The sequence below is a fragment of the Panicum virgatum genome, chromosome 7K (genome assembly GCF_016808335.1).
Source record: "Panicum virgatum strain AP13 chromosome 7K, P.virgatum_v5, whole genome shotgun sequence".
Taxonomy (NCBI): domain Eukaryota; kingdom Viridiplantae; phylum Streptophyta; class Magnoliopsida; order Poales; family Poaceae; genus Panicum; species Panicum virgatum.
The window spans coordinates 44186320-44207741 of record NC_053142.1 but is presented as its reverse complement, the minus strand read 5'-3'; the positions used below and the strand labels follow the sequence as shown (position 1 = coordinate 44207741).

At 50.8% G+C, this 21422-nt stretch overlaps 4 protein-coding genes and 1 pseudogene across 4 annotated transcripts; 3 read left to right on the top strand and 2 right to left on the bottom strand.

Annotated features, from left to right (window-relative positions):
* The first annotated feature begins 4474 nt into the window (after positions 1-4474).
* On the top strand, positions 4475-7316 carry LOC120641527 (1-aminocyclopropane-1-carboxylate synthase-like). The gene is made up of 4 exons (XM_039917698.1): positions 4475-4836; positions 4965-5096; positions 5279-5439; positions 5917-7316. Exons 1-4 carry the CDS (start codon positions 4675-4677, stop codon positions 6911-6913), a joined length of 1452 nt encoding a protein of 483 aa, XP_039773632.1. The 5' UTR covers positions 4475-4674; the 3' UTR covers positions 6914-7316.
* Positions 7317-8306: 990 nt separating this feature from the next.
* LOC120640290 lies at positions 8307-10816 on the bottom strand. The gene is made up of 3 exons (XM_039916140.1): positions 10805-10816; positions 10159-10656; positions 8307-8733 (listed from the first exon to the last, which is right to left on the bottom strand). The coding sequence occupies exons 1-3, from the start codon at positions 10814-10816 to the stop codon at positions 8692-8694; spliced, it is 552 nt and encodes a 183-aa protein (XP_039772074.1). The 3' UTR covers positions 8307-8691.
* Positions 10817-12102: 1286 nt separating this feature from the next.
* LOC120640289 (serine/arginine repetitive matrix protein 1-like) lies at positions 12103-13005 on the top strand. The gene has a single exon (XM_039916139.1). It carries the CDS (start codon positions 12103-12105, stop codon positions 13003-13005), a length of 903 nt encoding a protein of 300 aa, XP_039772073.1.
* An 891-nt stretch (positions 13006-13896) lies between these two features.
* On the top strand, positions 13897-16188 carry LOC120640288 (annotated as a pseudogene).
* Positions 16189-18218: 2030 nt separating this feature from the next.
* On the bottom strand, positions 18219-19597 carry LOC120641526 (protein shank-like). The gene has a single exon (XM_039917697.1). The coding sequence runs from the start codon at positions 19539-19541 to the stop codon at positions 18372-18374; it is 1170 nt and encodes a 389-aa protein (XP_039773631.1). The 5' UTR covers positions 19542-19597; the 3' UTR covers positions 18219-18371.
* Between the last annotated feature and the right edge of the window lie 1825 nt (positions 19598-21422).

Below are 21422 nucleotides of genomic sequence, written 5' to 3'. Positions count from 1 at the left end.
ACGCACAAGTTCAAGTTCATGCATGAGGAACTGATGAAACGGATGCGGGAGCTCAGGCGCTGAACTCTGCAGCAGCAAGAAACAAGCTCGCACAGCGAACTCGCAAGGCTATGGGACCCGCTAGCCTTAAGTAGAGTACTCCGTACATACATGCATGCTGACACGGTGACACGCAGACGCAGACCAGTCGATCCGACCCGCCACTCTACGTGTGCGACCACCGACCGGGGACCAATACCCATGCCCGGCCCCTCCCCCGTGCGGTACGGATGGATTGTACGGTCTCGCCTGGTGGGTCTGGATTCACACGGTTTCGCAGATGCGTAGGCTGCCAATCTTTGTCGCTGTCGTACGGTCTCGACCAGGGCTCCACGGACGCGCCGAGATGGAGCGCGCGCGAGCGGTGTCCGCTGGGGGCGGCGGGATCGGAGCTGGCTCTGCTTCTCTCTCGCGCTGGTGTTGGGATCATGTCCAGAGTTTCTGTAGAGGAGGGTCTATTCCTGGGCGGACGTTGCCGGCGGCGGACAGCAAGATGATTGCCATTGCGCCGGCGGGAAATTGAGGAATGAGATTAATCTATCATGTTTGTGATGAGTGAATTGTCAACCGTGCGGTGTGATCGTGCGCTTGGTCTTTGGATTGCAGGTACACGAGCGTCGAGTGTCGACGGAGAGTTGCCGTGGAGGAGCTCGGGCCGGGCGGCAGCTGAGGCGTCCATTCCTGGATCGAGGGCGTAAGCGGCGACGGAAGGCGGGTTTCTTGGTTTGCGCCACAAAACCAAGCAGGCGGACGGCGGTCGAAGACGCCAAGTCGTGGAGGCACGGGCGTCGGTCTCGGGACTGACGGAGGCGACGGGCGTCGACGGCCTCGCTGCGGGCGAGGAGGTGACGGGCGTCGGGCGGCGTCTAGGGCCGTCAGAAGGCCCAGGCGGGAACGACGTCTAGGGCCACGGCGTGGAGGCGGGAATCTTCCCGCGCGAGGTGTTTTTGCGGTTTTCTCAAAACCGGCCACCTACCCGGGTTTCACGGACCCTCCAAAACCGCGGACCGGTACTTCGTCGACGTGGCGGCATCGCAGCAAAGACTTCGAGTCGAAGAAAGAAACTCCGCCGTCGATTGAGTTTGTACAGTGGGCTGATGCAGACCCGACCGGTCTGACCGGTCCCATGGACCGGTCTGACCTGTCTGGCCGCAGCAGCTGGGTATAAATACCCCCACCAGCCCGTGGCTGGTTGAGTCTCTTGAGTCTTTTGTATTCTCTTCGTTTTTCCTTCTCCCTGCCCCTGCTTCAGGTTAGGGCCAAGAACTCCAACGCAAAAGAGGGTTAGGGTTTAGCTAATCTCTCAATTTTAGTGGGTAGGATGATGGGCGGATGGCTCTAGCTTTGTATAGGTGAATTCATCTGAAATTTATGAATGAAATCTTGTTGAGATCATCTATGTGTGCTGAGTATTCGTCCTCCCCTTCCTCTCTTGCGTTTTGGGTTTGATTTCTCCTCTTTTGGGATGCTTCGTGTTTAGAGGAATCGAGCCCTTGGATTCGTGCTTTGTTGAACTCTTTGTGATGATTCCGATGCATCTAGCCTAGTGCCAAATCCCCTGGAATCGCGAGTTCTCACGAATTGGAGGTTTTTGTGTTCTTGAGAAAACCCCAATCCACTTTGATCTTTCCCCGAATTCTCAAGATCCTTTAATCTTTTGGGAGAGATCTCTTGGGGATATGTTCACGGGACAGGTGTGAAGGTATCCTCCAAGTTTCGTTGGATTTGGACTTCGTTTGCTCGAGATTTGCCTTTTGAAGCTTTGATTGCGGGCTGTCTGGGAGCAACCGGTCTGACCGGTCTGTGTAACCGGTCTGACCGGTCTGGAAATTCAAATTCCAGCCCGACCGGTCTGACCGGTCTGTGTTAGCGGTCAGACCGGTCTGACTCAGCAGAGCTGCTGTTTGGGGAGTTTTTCCGTGTTGCTTCCGTTTCTCTTTCTAGGGGTTTTTGCTTAGAGATAGCTAGTCCATAGCTACTCTCTCACCCTAGGTTCGAGGGCTTGTGGTGATTTTCGGGATATAGGCCGATGGATCGATTTCGAGAGAAATTTTGATCGGCTCCCATTCACCCCCTCTGGTCGCCAGTTTCGGTCCCTCAGAAATGTCCGGGTGGAGAGGTGCAACGGCGGCCAGCACAGCAATGCCAGCCAGCGAAAACCAAATTAGAGTTGTATACTCCCCCGGGTACTAACGCAGGTCATTTAGGACAGCGGCACTGTCTAGTCTGACATGTTGATTTGCAATTTTGGTAAAACTATCTCATTTGAAATAGTGAAAGTTACATGTTTTGGAAGTACATGTTGTCAATGGACGTAGCTTGTCATATATATTGACAAGCCAAGTTGAAAAAGTTTGGTCAGTTAGAATCCTCAATTTGACCGAATCCGAAGACTCAAATTCAGGTGCGCAGGTTGTAAATGATGTTGCAATGTCTAAAAGGACATTTTTATATTTCTATATGTGCCCATCTAAATCACCGTACAGTGAGGCAGATCCTTAATTTCATAGCCAAAAAAAAAACTGGTCGTATAGGGGTAGAAAAATTACTTTTCAATATATTCTGTCGCATAATTTATTTTGTCATTTGTCTTGTTGATTCAGTACTGCATTAACTTGTACTCCTATCAGATAATTTTATAGCTTGTTTACTGAACTTTTGTGCCTGTGACGCCTTACTTTTTCTTCCATCCCTATCTTTCCTACGTTTGATCAATGTACAGTAGTTTCTGCAAGAAACTTTCAACCCCATTGACTACAATTTGGTCTTAGTATTTAACCACATACTTTCCCAGAAAGAACCCACGGCAGATCGTTGGACAAAACATATGAGTAACTGTTGGAACAACTGGAGGCTACTTACAGGATAAATCGCGATCACGCGGTGATTATATTGGGTTGGATGTTATTGATCCCGTCTGGAGCTCCGTATTAAATTAGATTGTGAAGCGACTTTCGAATAAATCTATCATCATTTCCATCTTACCATCTAGACATCTAGCATACCAGATTTCCAGCAGTATATATCCGCGTAAGCACCGTATGTTCACGGCGTACGTACTCAGCGTGCTATGCTCCAACACGTAATCAATTCGTGGAAAGCGAGTTCAGTCACCGCTCTGGTGAGGAAACCGATCGGCTGCCAATTGTTTTATAGCAGCCATGAGGCCATGACTGACGACGACGACGAGCCTAGGTCAGTTCTCTTGGTGCCATATCTACAGTAGACATGTCCATCTTGTATTTGTTTAGGACTTGTACTATGTTGACTTCATGCCCCTCCGGAGATTTTCAGCCTTGACTACGCACATCGCACAGGGTCTCATTTCTCGGTCCGACAATCTTGCGCCAGTGGCAACGTCGTCTACGCAGCCACATGCTGTCAAGCTGTCCGGACAGGAACACACATTCATTCCTCAGCCAGTTGGCATACTCTACGTAGTACGTTGATTGGTTGAGGAGGCCGATAGATGGTGGTCCACCGCCAGGGGCGAAAAAGTTTGCGATTAATTAGGGCAGGTATTATGGCGGGCAGATAGTCGGCACAGATTTATGTGGAGGGAAGAGAAACGGAGAGAGAAGGGACCGGGCACGTAGCTACGCGCCGGCGGCGGTCGGCGAAAACACGCCGTGCGTGACGCGATTGGATGAGCAAGCGGGACCCGCCCCTTTGGCTCGCGCCTTGCCGCCCGCAACCGGCGACGAGCAGAGGAAACTATAAAACATGCTCTTAAGTTGTGATTAAATTGAGCACGAACTGATTACTACAGGTGAATGCCGGAATTAATACACATCAGCATCGAGCGTTCGATGGCAGCGATACGACGACGCCTCCCGTTTTCGTGGACGCCGAGCGCCGGCGGTTGAATCCTTCCTCGAGGTCGTGCTATGCGAGCGGAGCGATCCCTGCGAGCTCAGTGCGGGTCCAAACCCAACATTAATTAGTAAGCCACAAGCCGCCATTAGAACCGCCGCCGCGCTAGGACCGGCGTAACTGCGTCGACACGCCGCCGGCGATGCTAATTACCGGCGTCATCACATCCATCACCTGAAAGCTCCGTCGCACGAAACTGCTAGCTAGTGCGCGGTTACCTTTTTCCCCCCTCCCAATGGTGGGGCTGGTTAATTAATAACCTGTGGCAATCCAACCTGATGTTGTGATTAGCGAAAGCGAGCAGAACTGCAGAACGAACGTCACGGCCAGCTAATTCGACTCGGTAGCCGGTTGGAGCTGGTAGGTCCAGAGGAATCGAGGCATGAGCGTGAGCTGCCCTGGACCTGGACGACACATTCAAAGTCATCAGCATGGCCCCCGGCCACATGCTCGCCGTTACGGTCGCGCACGGCTTTCAGGGAAGCTTCTCGTGGTTCCTCGCCCGCGGTTTGCCGCCAGCTGCCGCCCTCTCTACTACTATAAATTTGCGGCCACTCCGCTCCTCGGAGATCACCAGAAGCCGCAAGCTGCTCTCTCCTACCAAGGCTCCCTCCCACCCACCAGCCCAACCAGCTACTATTGGCCTCTAGCTAGGAGCACACAAGGCACAGCTAGCGTCGTCTGATACTCGCTGATCGAAGGTGCGCTCAGCTCTAAGCACGCCGTTTCGGTTCACTGAGCTAGCCCTCTTTAGTTAGCCAAATGGATGGTGCCAATGGTGAGCTCCTCTCGAGGATCGCCGCCGGCGACGGCCACGGCGAGAACTCGTCCTATTTCGACGGGTGGAAGGCCTACGACACGAACCCTTTCGATCTGCACCACAACCCCGACGGCGTCATCCAGATGGGCCTCGCCGAGAACCAAGTACATACTCCCTACTCCTACATGCTTCTAAGTTTTCTGTATACTGCGCGCGCGCAGCACTCCGGTGTCCTGCTGCCTGCCGATCGAATGCTCATATCAGATAAACTGATCATGCTCGCTGCATGCAGCTGTCGCTGGACCTGATCGAGGAGTGGAGCATCAAGCACCCGGAGGCGTCCATCTGCACGGCGCAGGGCAGGTCGCAGTTCCGGAGGATAGCCAACTTCCAGGACTACCACGGCCTGCCGGAGTTCAGAGAGGTAAGCGCTTTTTGTCCTTTCTTCAGAACCGACGGTAGACGAGGCTACTGCTGCTGCTGTCTAATGGCGATCGCGAAAGCGACGGAGCAGCTAGCGGCCGGCCGGTCGCCTTCCTGACAGATCACCGCTAACCGCAATGTGATCCCGACAATTAATCATGTAATCAATTTGGTTGGCTGCAGGCGATGGCCAAGTTCATGGGGCAGGTGAGGGGCGGGAAGGTGACGTTCGACCCCGACCGCGTCGTGATGAGCGGCGGGGCCACCGGCGCGCAGGACACGCTCGCCTTCTGCCTCGCCGACCCCGGCGACGCCTACCTCGTGCCCACGCCGTACTACCCAGCGTATGTCCTTATTACGCCCTGCCTGCCAGAATTAATTTTGATCGCAACCTCTCGTGTCTTGGTCATGCATAGACTCGAAAATTTGTGAAACGTGGAAAAAGGCAATAAAATAATCACAAGACCATTTCGAGTGTCAACTAGTGCCTCTTCAGCTTTTCCTGTTCGGCAAGCGTTTCAAAATTGACCTCATCAGGAACAGGAACATCTAAAGTAGCTTTCCTATAATCTCAAGTCAAAATGAGATCTTAGTTGCTGGGTTGCCGCGAAGTTGGATCAGGCAAAATCTAGTCACGCACGGAACGCCTGCACGTTGTTCTCAACTTCTCGCACGGTCTGGTCCATGCGACGACTATCCATGCACATGTTCACATCGCTGACTAGAGTGTGCGAAGTCGTCACGCAAAGTAAAGCATCCATGCAAGACGTTGTTTCTCGTTCTCTCGAGTCCTGATCGACGCATTTTTTTTTTCAACACAGTTTCGACCGCGACTGCTGCTGGAGGTCTGGGATCAAGCTGCTGCCGATCGAGTGCCACAGCTCCAACAACTTCGCCCTCACCAGGGAGGCGCTCGTGGGGGCGTACGACGGCGCGCGGAGCCAGGGCATCCGCGTCAAGGGCATCCTCGTCACCAACCCCTCCAACCCGCTGGGCACCACCATGGGCCGCGGCACGCTGGCGATGCTCGCCGAGTTCGCCACGGAGCACCGTGTCCACCTCATTTGCGACGAGATCTACGCCGGCTCCGTGTTCGCCAAGCCCGACTTCGTGAGCATCGCCGAGGTCGTGGAGCGCGACGCCCCCGGCTGCGACAGGGACCTCATCCACATCGCCTACAGCCTCTCCAAGGACTTTGGCCTCCCGGGCTTCCGCGTCGGCGTCATCTACTCGTACAACGACGCCGTCGTGGCCTGCGCGCGCAAGATGTCCAGCTTCGGCCTCGTCTCCTCCCAGACGCAGTACTTCCTGGCGAGGATGCTCTCGGACCGCGAGTTCATGGCGCGCTTCCTGGCGGAGAGCGCGCAGCGGCTGGCGGCGCGGCACGAGCGCTTCACCTCGGGCCTCCGCGGCGTCGGCATCAACTGCCTGCCCGGCAACGCGGGGCTCTTCTCGTGGATGGACCTGCGGAGCATGCTCCGGGACAAGACGCCCGAGGCGGAGCTGGAGCTGTGGCGGGTCATCATTCACAAGGTGAAGCTCAACGTGTCGCCCGGCACGTCGTTCCACTGTGGCGAGCCCGGGTGGTTCCGCGTCTGCCACGCCAACATGGACAACGAGACCATGGAGGTCGCCCTCGACCGCATCCGCAGCTTCGTGCAGCAAGAGCACAAGGCCAAGGCCAAGCGCTGGGCCGCCAGGGCCCCCCTCCGCCTCAGCTTGCCGCGCCGGGGTGGCGCCGCCGCCGCTTCGCACCTCGCGCTCTCCAGCCCCCTGGCGTTGATGTCGCCGCAGTCACCCATGGTTCACGCTAGCTAACACCGTGCACTCGAATTCGGCAAGGGACGGTTGGCAGGGTGCGCCGTACATTACATTTGTACGTGCATCCTTTTTTGCGATCACATGGCTAAGTACAAGCTAGCTTACTATGTGATTGTTTGCCGAAAGAGTACCCAGGCATGCAGGGGCGTAGCTAGCTAGTTTTTACATAGACGTTGTACAGGCGTCGGGTATCGGTAAGCAGGACGCATTGGTCCTCGAGTTTTTCGTATATATGGTTTGTTTTGATGTTAGTTATAGATGACAGAATAATGATCGGGGAACGGGTAAATAATTGAGTCCTCCCGATCAAATGTTGTAAACTTGTGACGACGGACATAACACATTGTACAAGTGTGTATACTAGATCATTTTTGCAAAGTGTAAGTTATGCATCGAGTTACTCCTACACGATTTTTTGAATTTTATTTTGTGTACGTACGCTTTGAATTTGCAAGATTCGTTTCGTAAAAAAACAAATTCTACTCATAATATGATTGTCCGAATCCCATTCATAATTTAGTTGCAGACACTCGTTCACAAACTTGTGCTTGCGCACAAGATAGCAAGCAAATTAATTATTTTAAATCAGTATAAATATTATACTTTATGAACAAATTTAGAGCCAACGTCTTATCAAAATTGCTTATATTTATTCTCTCTAGTATGAATAATAATTTAGAAACATATACAGGATACTTTCGGTTATTCGTTTTCATAATGGGGGATGTCAGTAATTTAGACGTAGATCTTTTAGGGGGTCAGATTAGTTTACTTTATTTTTATAATGGTGTTTATGTGTAATTTAGCTGCAAATTTATGTGTTAATTTATATTCTTGTAACACTAGTTGTGTGTACTTTTTATGCAGATGTATCGGTTACTTTAAGTTACTTTTCAAAATAGCAAATTAAAGGTGGGTAAATCGGATGCAGATTCAGGTGGTTTGTTTTAGGTTACTTTGTTATAGAGGTGGATAATTTAAAGGTAAATTTGATCCACACTTTTGGCAAGCCTACAAACTTGATGGCCGATTATTTTGCTTTTTTTTGGGCGAATCTCTAGAACTTTTCTACTCTTCTAGCATATCTTGTGAGGATTAACATGCAAAAGAAGTAAAAATACACTACCAGAAAACAGTTTACTCCTGACGGCCAAAAACCGTCAGGAAAGGCCTAAATACCGTCAGGGATACAATTCCTGACGGCCTACCGTCAGAAATGCGCCGACAGGACCACGTTGTCAGGAAAGGTGGACTTTTCCTGTCGGTTGGCCGACAGGAATCCTTTCCTGTCGGCAGTTCCTGTCGGTTGCCCTGAAGATGGGTTCAAGATCCATTCCTGACAGTTTTTCATCAATTCCTGATGGCAAACCGTTAGGAAACCAGGTAAAAGAGTTTTAAAAAATAATATATTCACACAAACACAGATCTGCGTCCATGTCGGATAGTTTCATATACATGTCATTTACAATTTGTCCATCTCAGCTCCATCCAAACTAATTTGTCTGACAGTTCAGTACACATGTCCACAACAATTGTTTGTACATACACATCAGATTGACATCCATTGAGCTATAGCAAGAAAATGAACAAATGAGGACACTAAATATACATCTTTTCAGATCTAGCTACAGAGAACTTCATATGCCAGATTGCTTTAAATTCTAGAACACCTTGTGTACATGACTCACTAGCTAGTTAGGTGAACTTGTAGACAAGCCCAGCATAACTTTAGTCAAGTAAACTAAAGGTCAACTGAAATTCACCTTGAAGTTGAACTATAGCAAGATGACCAACTCCATCCCATTGTATCTTTGTACCTGATCAAGTGACCAAATTAAATGAATCAGATGGCAACCAATGTAATCTGAGCAGAAATTAACAGGATCCCTGAACATGAACATATACTGATCTACTTAAATGAATCTGAGCAGAAATCTGAGCAGAAATTAAATGAATCCCATTGTCCTTTATAAATTCTTGAACTCAATAACAAATAAAATCTGAGCAGAAATCATACATATTCAGTTTGATTCAGAACAAAGTAAAGTAGTGCTGATCTACTTGTTCACACAAAATTAACAGGATCCCTGAACATGAATATATACTAGATATATGACCAGTAGATTGTATTGACAGATTTGCATTAACAGGAAACTTCCTAACTATCTGAAAACTAGTTCTTTTCCCATTGCTGAACACACAACATGACTTAACACATATAAGATGCTTGGTATTTAGCCCTATCTAATCTATTAAAAATTATAACACCAACAAGATAGTAACCAATTTATTTAATGGCTGTGCACAGAACTGTTTATTTAACTCTAGAGCTGAACATGCAGTAGAAGTTAAAGCAAATAAGATGCTTTACCTGAGATGTTTCACCTTGTATGGCGAGTGCTTTAAATTCTAACTCTGTATACATAACTCAGCTAAAACTAAAGTAGGAGCAGAATGAATAGATAAATACAAAATCCCACATTAAGGCATCGCATTTTCTTGTCTATGCTGTTGATAACTAGTTCTGAACTAAAAATACTTTTCAACTTAAGGCAGAGAATGCATATTACAAACTTAAATTCAGTAAACACTAATCTATTTCTAAACTACAAGACTTTCAGTTGAAGACACAACACAAGCGTAGGGAATTTATCCTGAAATTAAATTAAATTAAATTCTAGGATATGTTACATAAGAACTGAACAAGAAGTCAGTACTCATTACCACCTTGATATCAAATTTATTCAATTTAACAAACTAGCATAAAATACAATAATGCATCATTAATTGATCAGCCACTTTAACAAAAATAAACAAAGTTCAATGTTTTTCCATTGGATCTCAACAAAAGACCATAGTTTATTTTCCACCAGGACAACATCATATAGGCAGCAAAATGAGTGATGCTTATGTTATAGAAAACTAATTAACAATATCTAAACTTCATGCACTCATGAGTCAAGGCACACCTTTCTTTCTTGTACCGTGTGATTACTAATCAATTGCACTAGTGTTGCAATTTCTAATGGGCTCTAATAGACAAATTAATAAAAGCTCAACTTTTTTTTGTTGAGAAATGTAGTAATAAAAATATGAGAAAAGTCTAATCAGCTGTAGCTTCCAAATCAATCTCTACCCTATCACCTGGAGATAAATTAACAACACACAAGAGAAAAGAAGCTAACTAGATGTTTCTCTTTCAAATATCACAACTGCAAGCAAAGCCAGACAAAGAATACTACCACATAGGGCATGTGGAAGATGGTCTTCTCCAGCATGACCCAGACTTGTTGAGTGCTTGTGTCGGAGGGCTCGCCATCTGGTCCAGCGGCGTCGCAGCAGAGGTGGAGGAAGTCTGTGCAAATCTCGCCGCCGGCTGGGGACGACCGAATCCGCGTGCGCCTCACCACCTGCGAGGTGCGCAACACCTTCTGTGCCTCCCCCACCGTCAGGATGACTGCCGGCAGTGCCGCATCTGCCTCTTGCTTGGTCGGCGCCGACGCAGTGAGGGGCACGAGGCAGCATGCTTGGATCTCGAGGGAGGAAAAGCAACAATGAGGGGGAGATGAAGGAGGGCACCAGCAGCAGCTGTGGAGGCTGAGGTCCAAGCTATGAGGACAGAGGACGGAGGAGGAGGTGGTGGCGGCGGCTGCCGCCGCCGCCCACTGGGGCGAGATGCGGACGGATGTGGGTGGGAGGATAAGGATAGGGTTTGGCTGAAGGGAGTGTTCCCGTCGGTTCTTTTAGGCTGCGCGACTTTGGAGCGGGCTGGCCCATTGGGCTCCCGTCGGCCTACTTTTACCGTCAGGACTCTTTCGATTTCTGGTAGTGATAAGAATCAATAGAAATATAACATTGCTTGGAAATGAACTTAATTATGAATTTAACTTTATGCCTCATCTCTCTTTATTATCTCAAACTAATCACCTCTGGATAATCAAATCATGAGTGTGTAGTTGGTGTAGGAATGAGATCATAGCTGATCCTTGAATAGATAGTGACGCGAATGCTCTCAAGGTTAATCAACATTTCCCAACGGCAAAAGGTAAAATAAAGTGCGATTCTCGATCTTATCTGCGGGTCAGCCTTCAAAGTTTTGAAAGTTTTTTTTCTCGATAGGTCAAAGTTTTGAAAGTTGCGCATGAGTGGTCCATGGACAATACTCATAGACTTTGGCTTTGGACTTTTTTTTTTGGCAGTTTTGTGTTCCAAGCATTAGGTCAGTAATAACGCATGCTTTTTGACGCCCAGCACATGTGTTCATGTCTACTACGTACTAGTTCAAATTCTTAAGTTCTTATACACCACGTGAACAACACTCTAATTAAACTAGAACATAAATTTTAGTGGTGGGTAGAAAACCATAATCACTGTTGCTACCTATATCCTATACTTGCTGGAGCCCATGTTTTCTTTGCCGGTCATCTTGCGCCTTTGCACGCTCGCCAGATAATAAAGTAATAACAATGCAATTGAAAGATGCGTGAACTTAAAGGAGTGGTAGCCTCTTTCCGAATTGTCCCGTTTAGAAGGGATATATTGAACCACTAATCACATTTTACAGATAAAGAATAATCACATATTTAAACAAAATGATCACATCCACAAATATTTCGAACACTCTGCCTCCTTTGCCACGAAGTTACCAACTTCTCACTCGTAGGCAGGAGATTTGTAGCGAAAAACCACGGTCCCGTGAATGGATGATGCATTGACATGAGAAAGCTACGGGTAATGACTAAGGATGTAGGATTCATTGCTAACGTGCCGCGGTGCAGGTTGGGGAACAAAATTTGCCAGCTCAGCAACTTTAGAGTTCAACACGCAATGCCCGAGCAGAATCCTAATCCAAGAAGAGACGTGCCGAGAACTGAGCGGGGGCTCAGTTGGTCAGGTGAGCGGGGACTCACGCTGCCCACCGCGGTTCGAGCGCCGGCTCAACGGGACGCCTCATCTCCTTCTTAAATGATCTCATAGTGCTCCTGGCTTACTTCAAAAAAAGAAAAAAGAAGAAGAGACGTGCCAGTCTCTGTTAGACTTGCATTGGGCCGTGGAACACCGTTCGACTAAACGTGCACCGCAACGAAAACAAGAGAGAAGAAAAGGCCCTCTCCGGTTTCCTTCTCCCAGCGCAAAGGCCGAAGCAGAGCCCTTGTCAACTACTCTCGCTGAGACTGACTCCAACAATGGAGCGCAAAATGGGAACGCATTCGGCGTTTGCCTCGTCTACAGTGGCGACGAAAAATGCAGCGCAAAACCCGGTCTCCAACAGAGGCGACGCAAAATCCTCCGGCGAGCTGCCGCCGGCGCCCCTTCCCTCTCCTCAAGATGCGGCCGGCCCGCTCGAGCTCCGGCAGCCTCCATCTCCCTCCCCGACGGCTCCCTCCCCCGGTGCTCCTGCGTGGAGGCCGCGCGGGCCACGGCGACGGTGGCCGGATCCGCGCGGGGCGCGGCGACTCCTCCCTTCCGGCCGCCTCCATTCGTCGGTCCGCCGCTCGCCACACGCCGCCGCTCGCCTCGCGCTGCGCCATCCCCCTCCCCCATCCCCACCGCCGTCTCCACCGCCGACGTCGCCGGTGCCGACGCCAACCCCACCGCGGCGCGCGCCTTCGTCTCCCGCCTCCTCGACTCCTCCAGGCGCGCACTCTCCGGCGCCCGCCCCTGGTCGGAGCTCGCCGACCGCTCCGCGCTCTCCCGCCCGGACACCATCTCCGAGCACAACGCTGGGGACGCTGATGGGCGTGTCGGCGTTCGGCGGCGCGCAGGCGCAGCAGCGCCGCGCGGCAAGGGCGCCGGCGGAGGGCGATGAGGGCGCGAGAGGGGCGCAGCGCGTGCCACGCGAGGAGGAGGAAGAGAGGCGCCGCGGCGCGGTGTGGCGGAGGAGGAGGCGGCGACGGCAGCGGCGCGGCCGCAGCCTGGGCGGGAGCTGGTGGCGGGACCATGGCGACATGGGGCGGCAGATCGCGGGGGCCGACTTCCTCTGCGACGGCGCCGGCGCCTCGGGGCGTGAGGCTGCGGCGGCGGCGGCGGCCACCGCGCTATTCGAGGACGGCAGGGTGCGGCCGCCGCGGCTAGGGCTGGAAAAATAGCTCGAGGCTCGCGAGCCAGCTCGAGCTCGCTTCGGCTCGGCTCGGAGCGGCTCGCGAGCCTCCAACGAGCCGAGCCGAGCCTACTTCTCAGGCTCGCGAAAATGACGAGCCGAGCCGAGCTGGCTCACTTCGGCTCGCGAGCCGGCTCGCGAGCTCAGTCCACTGAGGCTCATAATGGCCCATAAGCTATTTTGAAACACTCTAACACTAACATGTGGGGTGACAATATCAATATTAATGTATATCTATGCTTAACATGATTATTGTTTATTGATTACTTTCAACATATGTATACGCTTTATATATATATGCGCTAGTCATATACTAATGGCATAATATATATTTTGTGCCAGGCTCGCGAGCCGGCTTCGAGCCGAGACGAGCCTCCTCGGCGAGCTCGCCAAACTGCCGAGCCGAGCCAGGCTCGGCTCGCTCATGCACCGAGCCTAGCCGAGCCGAGCCGGGCTCGGCTCGTTTCCAGCCCTAGCCGCGGCGGAGAAGCACAGGAGGTGGCGGCTGCTGCGGGCGTCCGAAGGCTCGTCGTCGCTGGCGCGGCTGCCGGTGCTGCTCACCGGCATCTGCAGCGGCGGCGGCCTCCGCCTCCGCGCCGCGCCCACCTCCGCGCCCGCCTCCGTTTGCCTTCGAGGAGAGAGGGATTGCATCTTTGCGTCGCCTCTCTCCTCGAAGGCAGTTTGCCAACTCGCTTTGCCTCATCTGTTGGAGGGAATACCGTCGACTACAGTGCCACTTCGTGATGCATATATGCGTTTGCAAGCCATTGTTGAAGTCAGTCTGACAGTACTACCGGATAGGCAGGCGGCAGCTGCACACCACTCATCCGGACAGCGACCGCCGGAACCAGCGAGCCCGTGCAACCGCGCTTCAGGGAAAATGACGGCGCTGGTGACCACCTCCACCACCCTCTCCGCCACGCTCCCTTCGGTTCCCAGGCCGCCGCCCCGTGCCCCCGTTGCCCGCCTGCGCCTCCGCTCCCGCCTCCGCCGCCACGCCCTGCTCCGCTGCGACGCGGTGTCCGAGCTCGCCTCAGCCGCCTACGGCGTACTCCTCCTCGGCGGCGGCGTCTTCGCATGTAACTACGCGGGCTGTGTTTAGTTCCAAAATTTCTCTCTCCAAGCTTCACTATTCACCTATCACATCAAATCTCTTGCCTCATGCATGAAGCATTAAATGTAAGTAAATAAAAAAACTAATTGTATAGTTTTGATGTACACGACGAGACGAATTTTTTGAGCCTAGTTAGGTCATGGTAGGACAACAATTACCACAAACAAACGAAAAGTACTACAGTGTGCTACAGTATCCGATGTAACCCTTTTTACCACCATTTTACGGATCTAAACACAGCCGCGGTCGCCTTGCTAGTGTGCCTGCTCCGGCCTGTCGGGTTGATTTTTGACTTTATTCTTTCACCACTGAGTCTCTACTTTCTGGTATTCAGATGCGAGGTCGGGGAGTAAAGGCTCCATCTACTGGGGGCTGGCTGGATCTGGACTTATGGGCATTGTGAGTGGACCTGGATTGCTCTCTAGATTTCCCCAACATCGCCTTTTCATTTGTTTAGAAGAGTCTACTACTCTGTAGATTACATATCACATGTCCTGTCATTGTGTCATGATTCCTGCTAGAACAGTTATGCTGAGTCCGCTATGACAATTAGTCTTAGACCAAATTGCAGACAGTATTTTTTATTCTTGGTTGGTTGGGAGCACTGGGGTTTGAAGTCGACGGTTGAACGGCAGTGTTACTCAAGTCCTCGGCAGTCTTGTTTCCGCTCTTCATTTGCGGGAAGTGGTTAATGTAGTCTAGGCAGTTTGCTAGAGCATATGGATTTAGGAAATCTAATGACATAACAACTACTACTCAAATGAACATTAGTAGAAGAATTTTCTTTTTTTTTTCCTGATCACGACACGAGGAATAATGACCCTGCTTATATTCTTATGAAGAGATTATAAAAGAAATTTGCCTAATCTTAACAGTAGGCAATTTTCCAGATGGCAATCTTCCTGTGGAACAGTAACCACTAACCAGGATACCTGCTTAATGCGTTCCAAGTTCAAAATTCCTTCGTTGATATAAATTATGACTCTGATGCTTGGGATGGAATTCATAAAATGTCTTGGGAATCGTTACTTTGCAGTGAACTATCATCATCATTCAATATGCAACACCCACCAAATTGATCACGGAAAGAGGAATAATGAGACTTCTTTTTAATTTTCTTCTTCTTAGAAAGAACTACAATACACAGAATCTTAACAATAGACAGGTTTCTAGAGGGCATATCATTCCTGTGGAACAGTAGCCAGAATTCCTGTAGAAATGCGTTGCCAAGTTCAAAATTCCAGAAAAGGTCTTGGAATCACTTGTCGATGAACTATCAATCATTCCATTTTGCAATGCTACATTTCTACTACTACATGAAATTGGGACACTGAATCTGATTCGTTGCCAGTTTTCATCATTTTTTCCAGTTCTAGATCCTAATATGCTATCATGCACATTGTTTGCTTGGTGGAGTCTTTCATACCCCAGTTCTGGGTTAAAGACTGAAAAATCAGTAAATTACGAACGAGATGTGTATGAAAAATATGTACTCTTGTGCTGAAACCATGAGCTTATTTATGTGATTGAGATTTGAGAATCTCATAACTAATAGCCCCACTGCCAGTGGGGCTATTAGTTATGAGATTCTCAAACAGTGAGGCTATTAGTTATGAGATTCTCAAATCGCATTGCTTTCTATTTGCAAGCAGTGCTGACTGAATTTCATGACTACTTTTAGTGAGATCATATGGTTAGCATTTTTTTTGCAGGCCTATTATCTGATGCAGTCACCTGAGACGAAGGCAGCAGGTGATGCTGTTGGATTTGGATCCGCCTTTCTATTCGCCTGCGTGTTTGGTATGTTTCACCTTTCTCGCGCTTTATTGCTCTCGTGAAACTCAGACGTGATACTGAGACAGAGAGGTCAAGCCATCCGACCCCTCCTGACTTGCTTCTGACTTCCAGGGATCAGGTTGTACAATAGCCGCAAACTGGGCAGTCTGGCCTTCTCCTCGCCCTTTCTCTTGGTGCCTTGGGTACTTTCTACTCTGCTTACCTGCAAGACAAGGCGTAAACCAATTTGGTTCTAGTAGCTTATGAATTTTGTACCATCTGAAGCTTCCTTGAAGGTTTGCTGGCTCTTTTAGATGTACAACTCTGGACCTACTGTCGGTGCACCTTCCTACGTTGTAGCCTTAATAAAAGAGCATTCAGAGTTCTCTATGCGTCACCTGCCGGTGATTAGCTTGTCCAAGCCTTTCAGTCATCAGCGGCTGATTGCGACGTCTTCCATGGGCTGAATGCCGGAGAGAGACTCTGGATTCAGTCCGTCACTGCCCACGTCGGTGCAGGTGCCAAGTACAGAAACGTTTGGTTAGATTGCTATTTCCACGCGCTGCTGAACAGAGTACATGTACAATTGTTCTGTTGGCGACGGAGGTTGGACATGGGTCACGTAACCAACTCTCGTAGCATCCTGTCGCTGAACAGAGTACATGTACAATTGTTCTGTTGGCGACGGAGGTTGGACATGGGTCACGTAACCAACTCTCGTAGTATCCTGTCACACGGACTCTCTGTTGGAGCCAGTTAGCTGCTCAGGTTTAGTACCATCTTGTCTATAAAAGAGGCCCACAACCACCTTATAAGGGAGAGTATCTCTCTCCTATTAGTCCGAGTTTTTAGGAGGAAGTGGACTCTTGCCTTGTAAGTGGCCCGTGTGCGCATAAACATCTAGGGCAAGTGTTGGACTGGCACTGAGTGGACGCTAACACATCCGTCGGTGCATCATTGGTCTCCAACAAGAATAGGGAACTCCGTACGAAGTAGCTTGTGGGATATACGAGGACGGAACTCCGTACGAAGTAGCTTGTGGGATATACGAGGACGTATCTGCCAAGCTTTGCGTCTGTTGATGTTGGTATTGTGCAATGATAACGTGCATTATTCACGACACGAATAATTCGAGTATTCTGTCGCAGCAGTTGGATTGGAGGTACCTGCTGGTCCTTTGGCAACAAAATCTGGCGACTTTTCAGACTGGGTACAGTTACAGTCAGGCTGTGGTTCCCTTGGCCCTGCAGGAGCAGGAAGCCAGGAACCACAGTGGAACGCACGTTGGCGGATGCCCCGCCATCAGGATCGCTGGATCAGGCTCGGACAGTGTTCATCGATGAGCACAGCAAACATGAGCACTGTGCGCATGTGCTGGGCTCAAACCAAACAGGGGGAAACAAGAAATTCCTTTTCAAAAAAAGAAGAAGAAGAAGTATTTCATGGAGACAGAATTGAAGTCGTGCACGGTGCATCGATGGTGGCGGGGCCGGTGTAGAGTGATTGGGAGGAGGCGGGCTCAATCTTCCAGCCCCAACGGCCCGGCCCTGCAGCGTATGTTCCCTGGGCCCAGGCCCAGGCCCATACATTTCTATCCTTCGCATGGCATCAACCACGGGCGTCTGTTCCGCCTAGGCCGGAAGCCCTGTGTGTGTGTGTGGCTGCGTGTGAAGAAACAGATACACTCCCTAGTCCCTACTCTTAGTCCTACGTGGCTACGTCCACGTCGAGGTCCCCGTGCGGCCATTTTCTCGCTAGCTGCTGCAGCCTGTAGCGCACCCCACTTCTTCCCTGGCTGCGTGTTCACATTATCTTGGGATTGCATTAGTTCCACACCTACTCCTACTTGATTAGGCTGGGAAATTCATGGAACAACCTGTGGACGGCGGTGAAGCTAGATGCAGAGAAGGACGACATGGAGGTTGCGAATTGATGGCAAATGCTGCCTCTGATTTGGCATTGGCAGGCTCGCCCGCCCCTCCCGGCTCCTCCCCGTTCCCGTGCGTCACTTCAATCCACAAGCCCACCAGGCCACCACCATTGCACCGTCGCCACCACCATAACTCAATGCACGGGGGCCCTCCATTGCCAGCCATCCAACCACCGCTCCCTTCCGCAGGTCTCGCAGCCGGAAGCGCCTTTCCGCCTCGCCTCCGGCCCGCTTCCAGTTCCCCGCAACTAGCCACGGGTTTTGCGGCAAGACCTCTCGCGCGCTGTCGGCTAGTCTGCTCGCGCGGGACAAACGACACCGGCATTCACGGGATCGATCGCTTATCTATCTCGAATGGTTGGGGAATATCGGAGGCCGAACGGAACGGAACTGAAACTGGAGGAGCACTATAACAAACAAATCGGAAGAACATCCGATCCGCGGTAGATTCGCGGTACGGTCAGGTGGCATCTACCGACCGTTTCTTGCAAGCAAATCTAGCTACAATGTAGTACTAAAGTACGTACTGTAAGCGCTAGCGCCACACGCGCGGAGGCGGCGCGTGCCGGCGGCGCGGCGGCGTCGGCGCCTTCGGCCGCGGCCGCGGCGGGGTCTGCCTGGCGGCGGCGGGCCTGCGGGGGACGGCGGCGGTCTTGGCGGAGAACGCCTCGTCCCAGACCTCGGTGAAGGCCCGGAGGATGGCGTCGTGGTGGTGCGGCGCGTTGAGCGCCAGGAAGTGCCGGAGCAGCTCGCGGAGCTCGTCGCCCGTCGCGATCCGGTTCTCCACGATCATGTTGACCATGGAGCGCCGGAAGTCGCTCAGCGGGTCGTCGGACTGCTTCACCACCGCCACGGTCCCGTCCAGCCTGCCGCCGCCGCCGTCGCTGCTCTTCGCTTTCCGGTGCTTCGTGGCCGCCGCCTGCGATGTCGGGGCAATGCTGGCGTCTTCTTTCTTGCCGCCGTTGTCCGTGCTCTTCGCCTTAAGTGGCTGCTCCGGCGGCAATAATGGCAATGGTGGAGGTGGAGGTGGAGGTGGCAGTGGCGCCAGCTTGGAGTGGACCTCTACAGCTTGTGCTTGTCTGTCGGCTTTGTCCAAGCTCTTTGCCTTCCGGTGCTGCTGCGTCGTCTGAAGATGGAAAGATGGCGGCGGCGGCGGCGGTGGAGAGAAGTTTCCGTGGCCTTCTTTGCTGTCGCCGCCGCTGTGTGCAACTCGTTGCTTCACTGGCCGCGCCGGTACCGGCGGTGGAGGTGGAGGCGGCGGAGGTGGCGACAAGAAATCCTTGCTGGTGCTCTTGCGCCCCCACGACACGACGCTCTGCTCGAGCTCGTTGAGCTGGCGCAGCAGGCCGGAGAAGCTCGCCGCGGCCGCGGGGCCCTCCCGCTGCTTGCAGTCCACCTCCTCGCCGGCATCCCCGTCGGCGTCCTCCCACAGGAAGGACGACGACGACGCGGAGGGCACGGTGAGCGTGCCCGTGGACCCTGACGCCGACGACGGGTGGTGCGGCGCCGTCCTGACCCCGCGCCACGACGCGGTCGTCGCCGTGGACGTGTCCGTTGCGGTGGCGGAGGAGTAGGGCGACGCGGACGTCGACGACGCCGCCACCGCCACGGCCTTGGCGTCCCTGCAGCCGCACCCGAGCGCGAACCCGCTGCCGACGCCCGCGACCCCGCCGAGGCGCTTCCTGGCACCGGCGCCGGGGTTCATCCCTCCCGCATGCACCGTACGCGCACGCGGCTTTTCGCACAGGAGTCTCGGACGGTGGCCACCGGCCGGCCGGCGTGGGGTATATGGTTCACCAAACCGGTGGGAACCCGTCACCGGTCAAACCGGTCCGGCCCGGTTCCAGTTTGGGCCGGAATCATACCGGCCCAAATTCAAAATTCAAATTTGAATTAAAAAAATGAAATCTTCTCAAAAAATTTCTAAAAATACTTCAAGGTGCGATGAATCTAATGGTGTCAAATTTTCTCAAAAATTCGTTCATTTAGTATAGTTTGCGGGGATTTGAAGTTAAACAAAAAAACGTGCATATAAAAGTATACAAATACAATATAAAAAGTAGTACAAAAGAGGGTTGAAAGGTTCATTTAAGTTAAAATATGTTATACAAATATTTATTTAGTATACTTTGCGGGCATTTGAATTTAAAAAAAAAATTAAATTTGGCCGGTTACCAGTCAAACCGACCGGTAAGCCGGTTGAACATGCGATTTTGAATTTGATCGGTTTCCACCGGTTTCCGGCCAAACCGGTCCGATATACCGGTACCGGACCCCGTCGGTTTGACCGGACCGGTCGGTAATGTAAATCCAACAATATTCCTCTAAAAAATTCATATTCCTTTATCTAAAAAAATTCCTCTAAAAATATCGGTGAACAGTGAACAGTACAAGAGAAGACGAGAAGTGTAAAACTATGATGGCCGGCCGGCCGTTGCTTGGATTTGTCCTCAAGGCTTGTTTAGTTTATTTTGCGTTTTTGCGTTTTTTTTAAAAGAATTTTTAATATTTAAAGTATTAAATATAGATTAATTACAAAACTAATTACAGATCTCGTCTGTAAACTACGGGACGAATCTAATGAGCCTAATTAGAGGATCATTAGAGCATGTTTACTGTAGCATCACTATAGCAATTTAGTGTCTAATCACGTCCTAATTAGATTCGTCTCGCGCTTTACAGTATATTTTTGTAATGCGATTTATTTTTTGACTATATTTAGTACACCATGCAAGCGATTTACAAAAATTTTGAGTTTTGTGTTTACAGGATTTAAACAAGGCCTCATTAACATTTGCAGCCAGCGGACAGTATCCTTCGGCGCCCTATAGCTTGATGGATACACGGGAACTACTAGTGAATAATAATGCTCGCCCGCTTGTGCAATCATGCATGCTAGGCGCCGCTGAGGGAGTAAGGATGCCAACGAGTCGGGTTTGGATCGGGTGGAGTCTCCGTGCACCCAAAATCGAAATCCGAAATCGAAACCCGAACCTGAACCCGAAACCGATTCGGGTGGAAATTCATCACCAAAACCAAACCCGCGGATACCCGAAACCCGAATGGATATCCGAAACCCGCGAATAAATATACACATATTCACATGTATAAATAAGAGGCAACAAATAATAAATATTTTCATGAGTCAACTTTCAATAAATTTAATAGTCTGAGTAAATAAGTTATCATTAACATATTATAAAACATGAGTTTTAATTCCAAATGATTTATTTCGAATATCCATTGGATATCCACGGGTGGAAACCAAAACCCGAAACCGAACCCGAAACCGAACCCGAAACCAAACCCGAACCCGAACTTGAAAACCGTGGGCGAAAAACTAACCCCAAACCCGAAACCTGAAAAACCGAAACCCGCGGATACCCGCACCGAACCCGATCCGCTGCCATCTCTACGAGGGAGCTTCGACGATATGGTCCCTGGAGCGGCTAGGATGGAATGGAAGCCAGATCGGCCGGCGTGCGCGATCGGATATCGATCGATCCGATCGGCAGCGCTAGTGAGATCAGGCCGTGTTTAGTTCCAGCACAAAAATTTTTTGAGTTGGAATCTTACTAATTTGAAG

Coding starts and splice junctions, on each gene's coding strand:
- LOC120641527 (XM_039917698.1), top strand. CDS start 4,675: ATGGATGGTGCCAATGGTGAGCTCCTCTCGAGGATCGCCGCCGGCGAC. Junction 4,837..4,964: donor TGGGCCTCGCCGAGAACCAA/GTACATACTCCC, acceptor CGCTGCATGCAG/CTGTCGCTGGACCTGATCGA. Junction 5,440..5,916: donor CCCACGCCGTACTACCCAGC/GTATGTCCTTAT, acceptor TTTTCAACACAG/TTTCGACCGCGACTGCTGCT.
- LOC120640290 (XM_039916140.1), bottom strand. Junction 8,734..10,158: donor TCTTCCACATGCCCTATGTG/GTAGTATTCTTT, acceptor TCACTTGATCAG/GTACAAAGATACAATGGGAT.
- LOC120640289 (XM_039916139.1), top strand. CDS start 12,103: ATGGAGCGCAAAATGGGAACGCATTCGGCGTTTGCCTCGTCTACAGTG.
- LOC120641526 (XM_039917697.1), bottom strand. CDS start 19,541: ATGAACCCCGGCGCCGGTGCCAGGAAGCGCCTCGGCGGGGTCGCGGGC.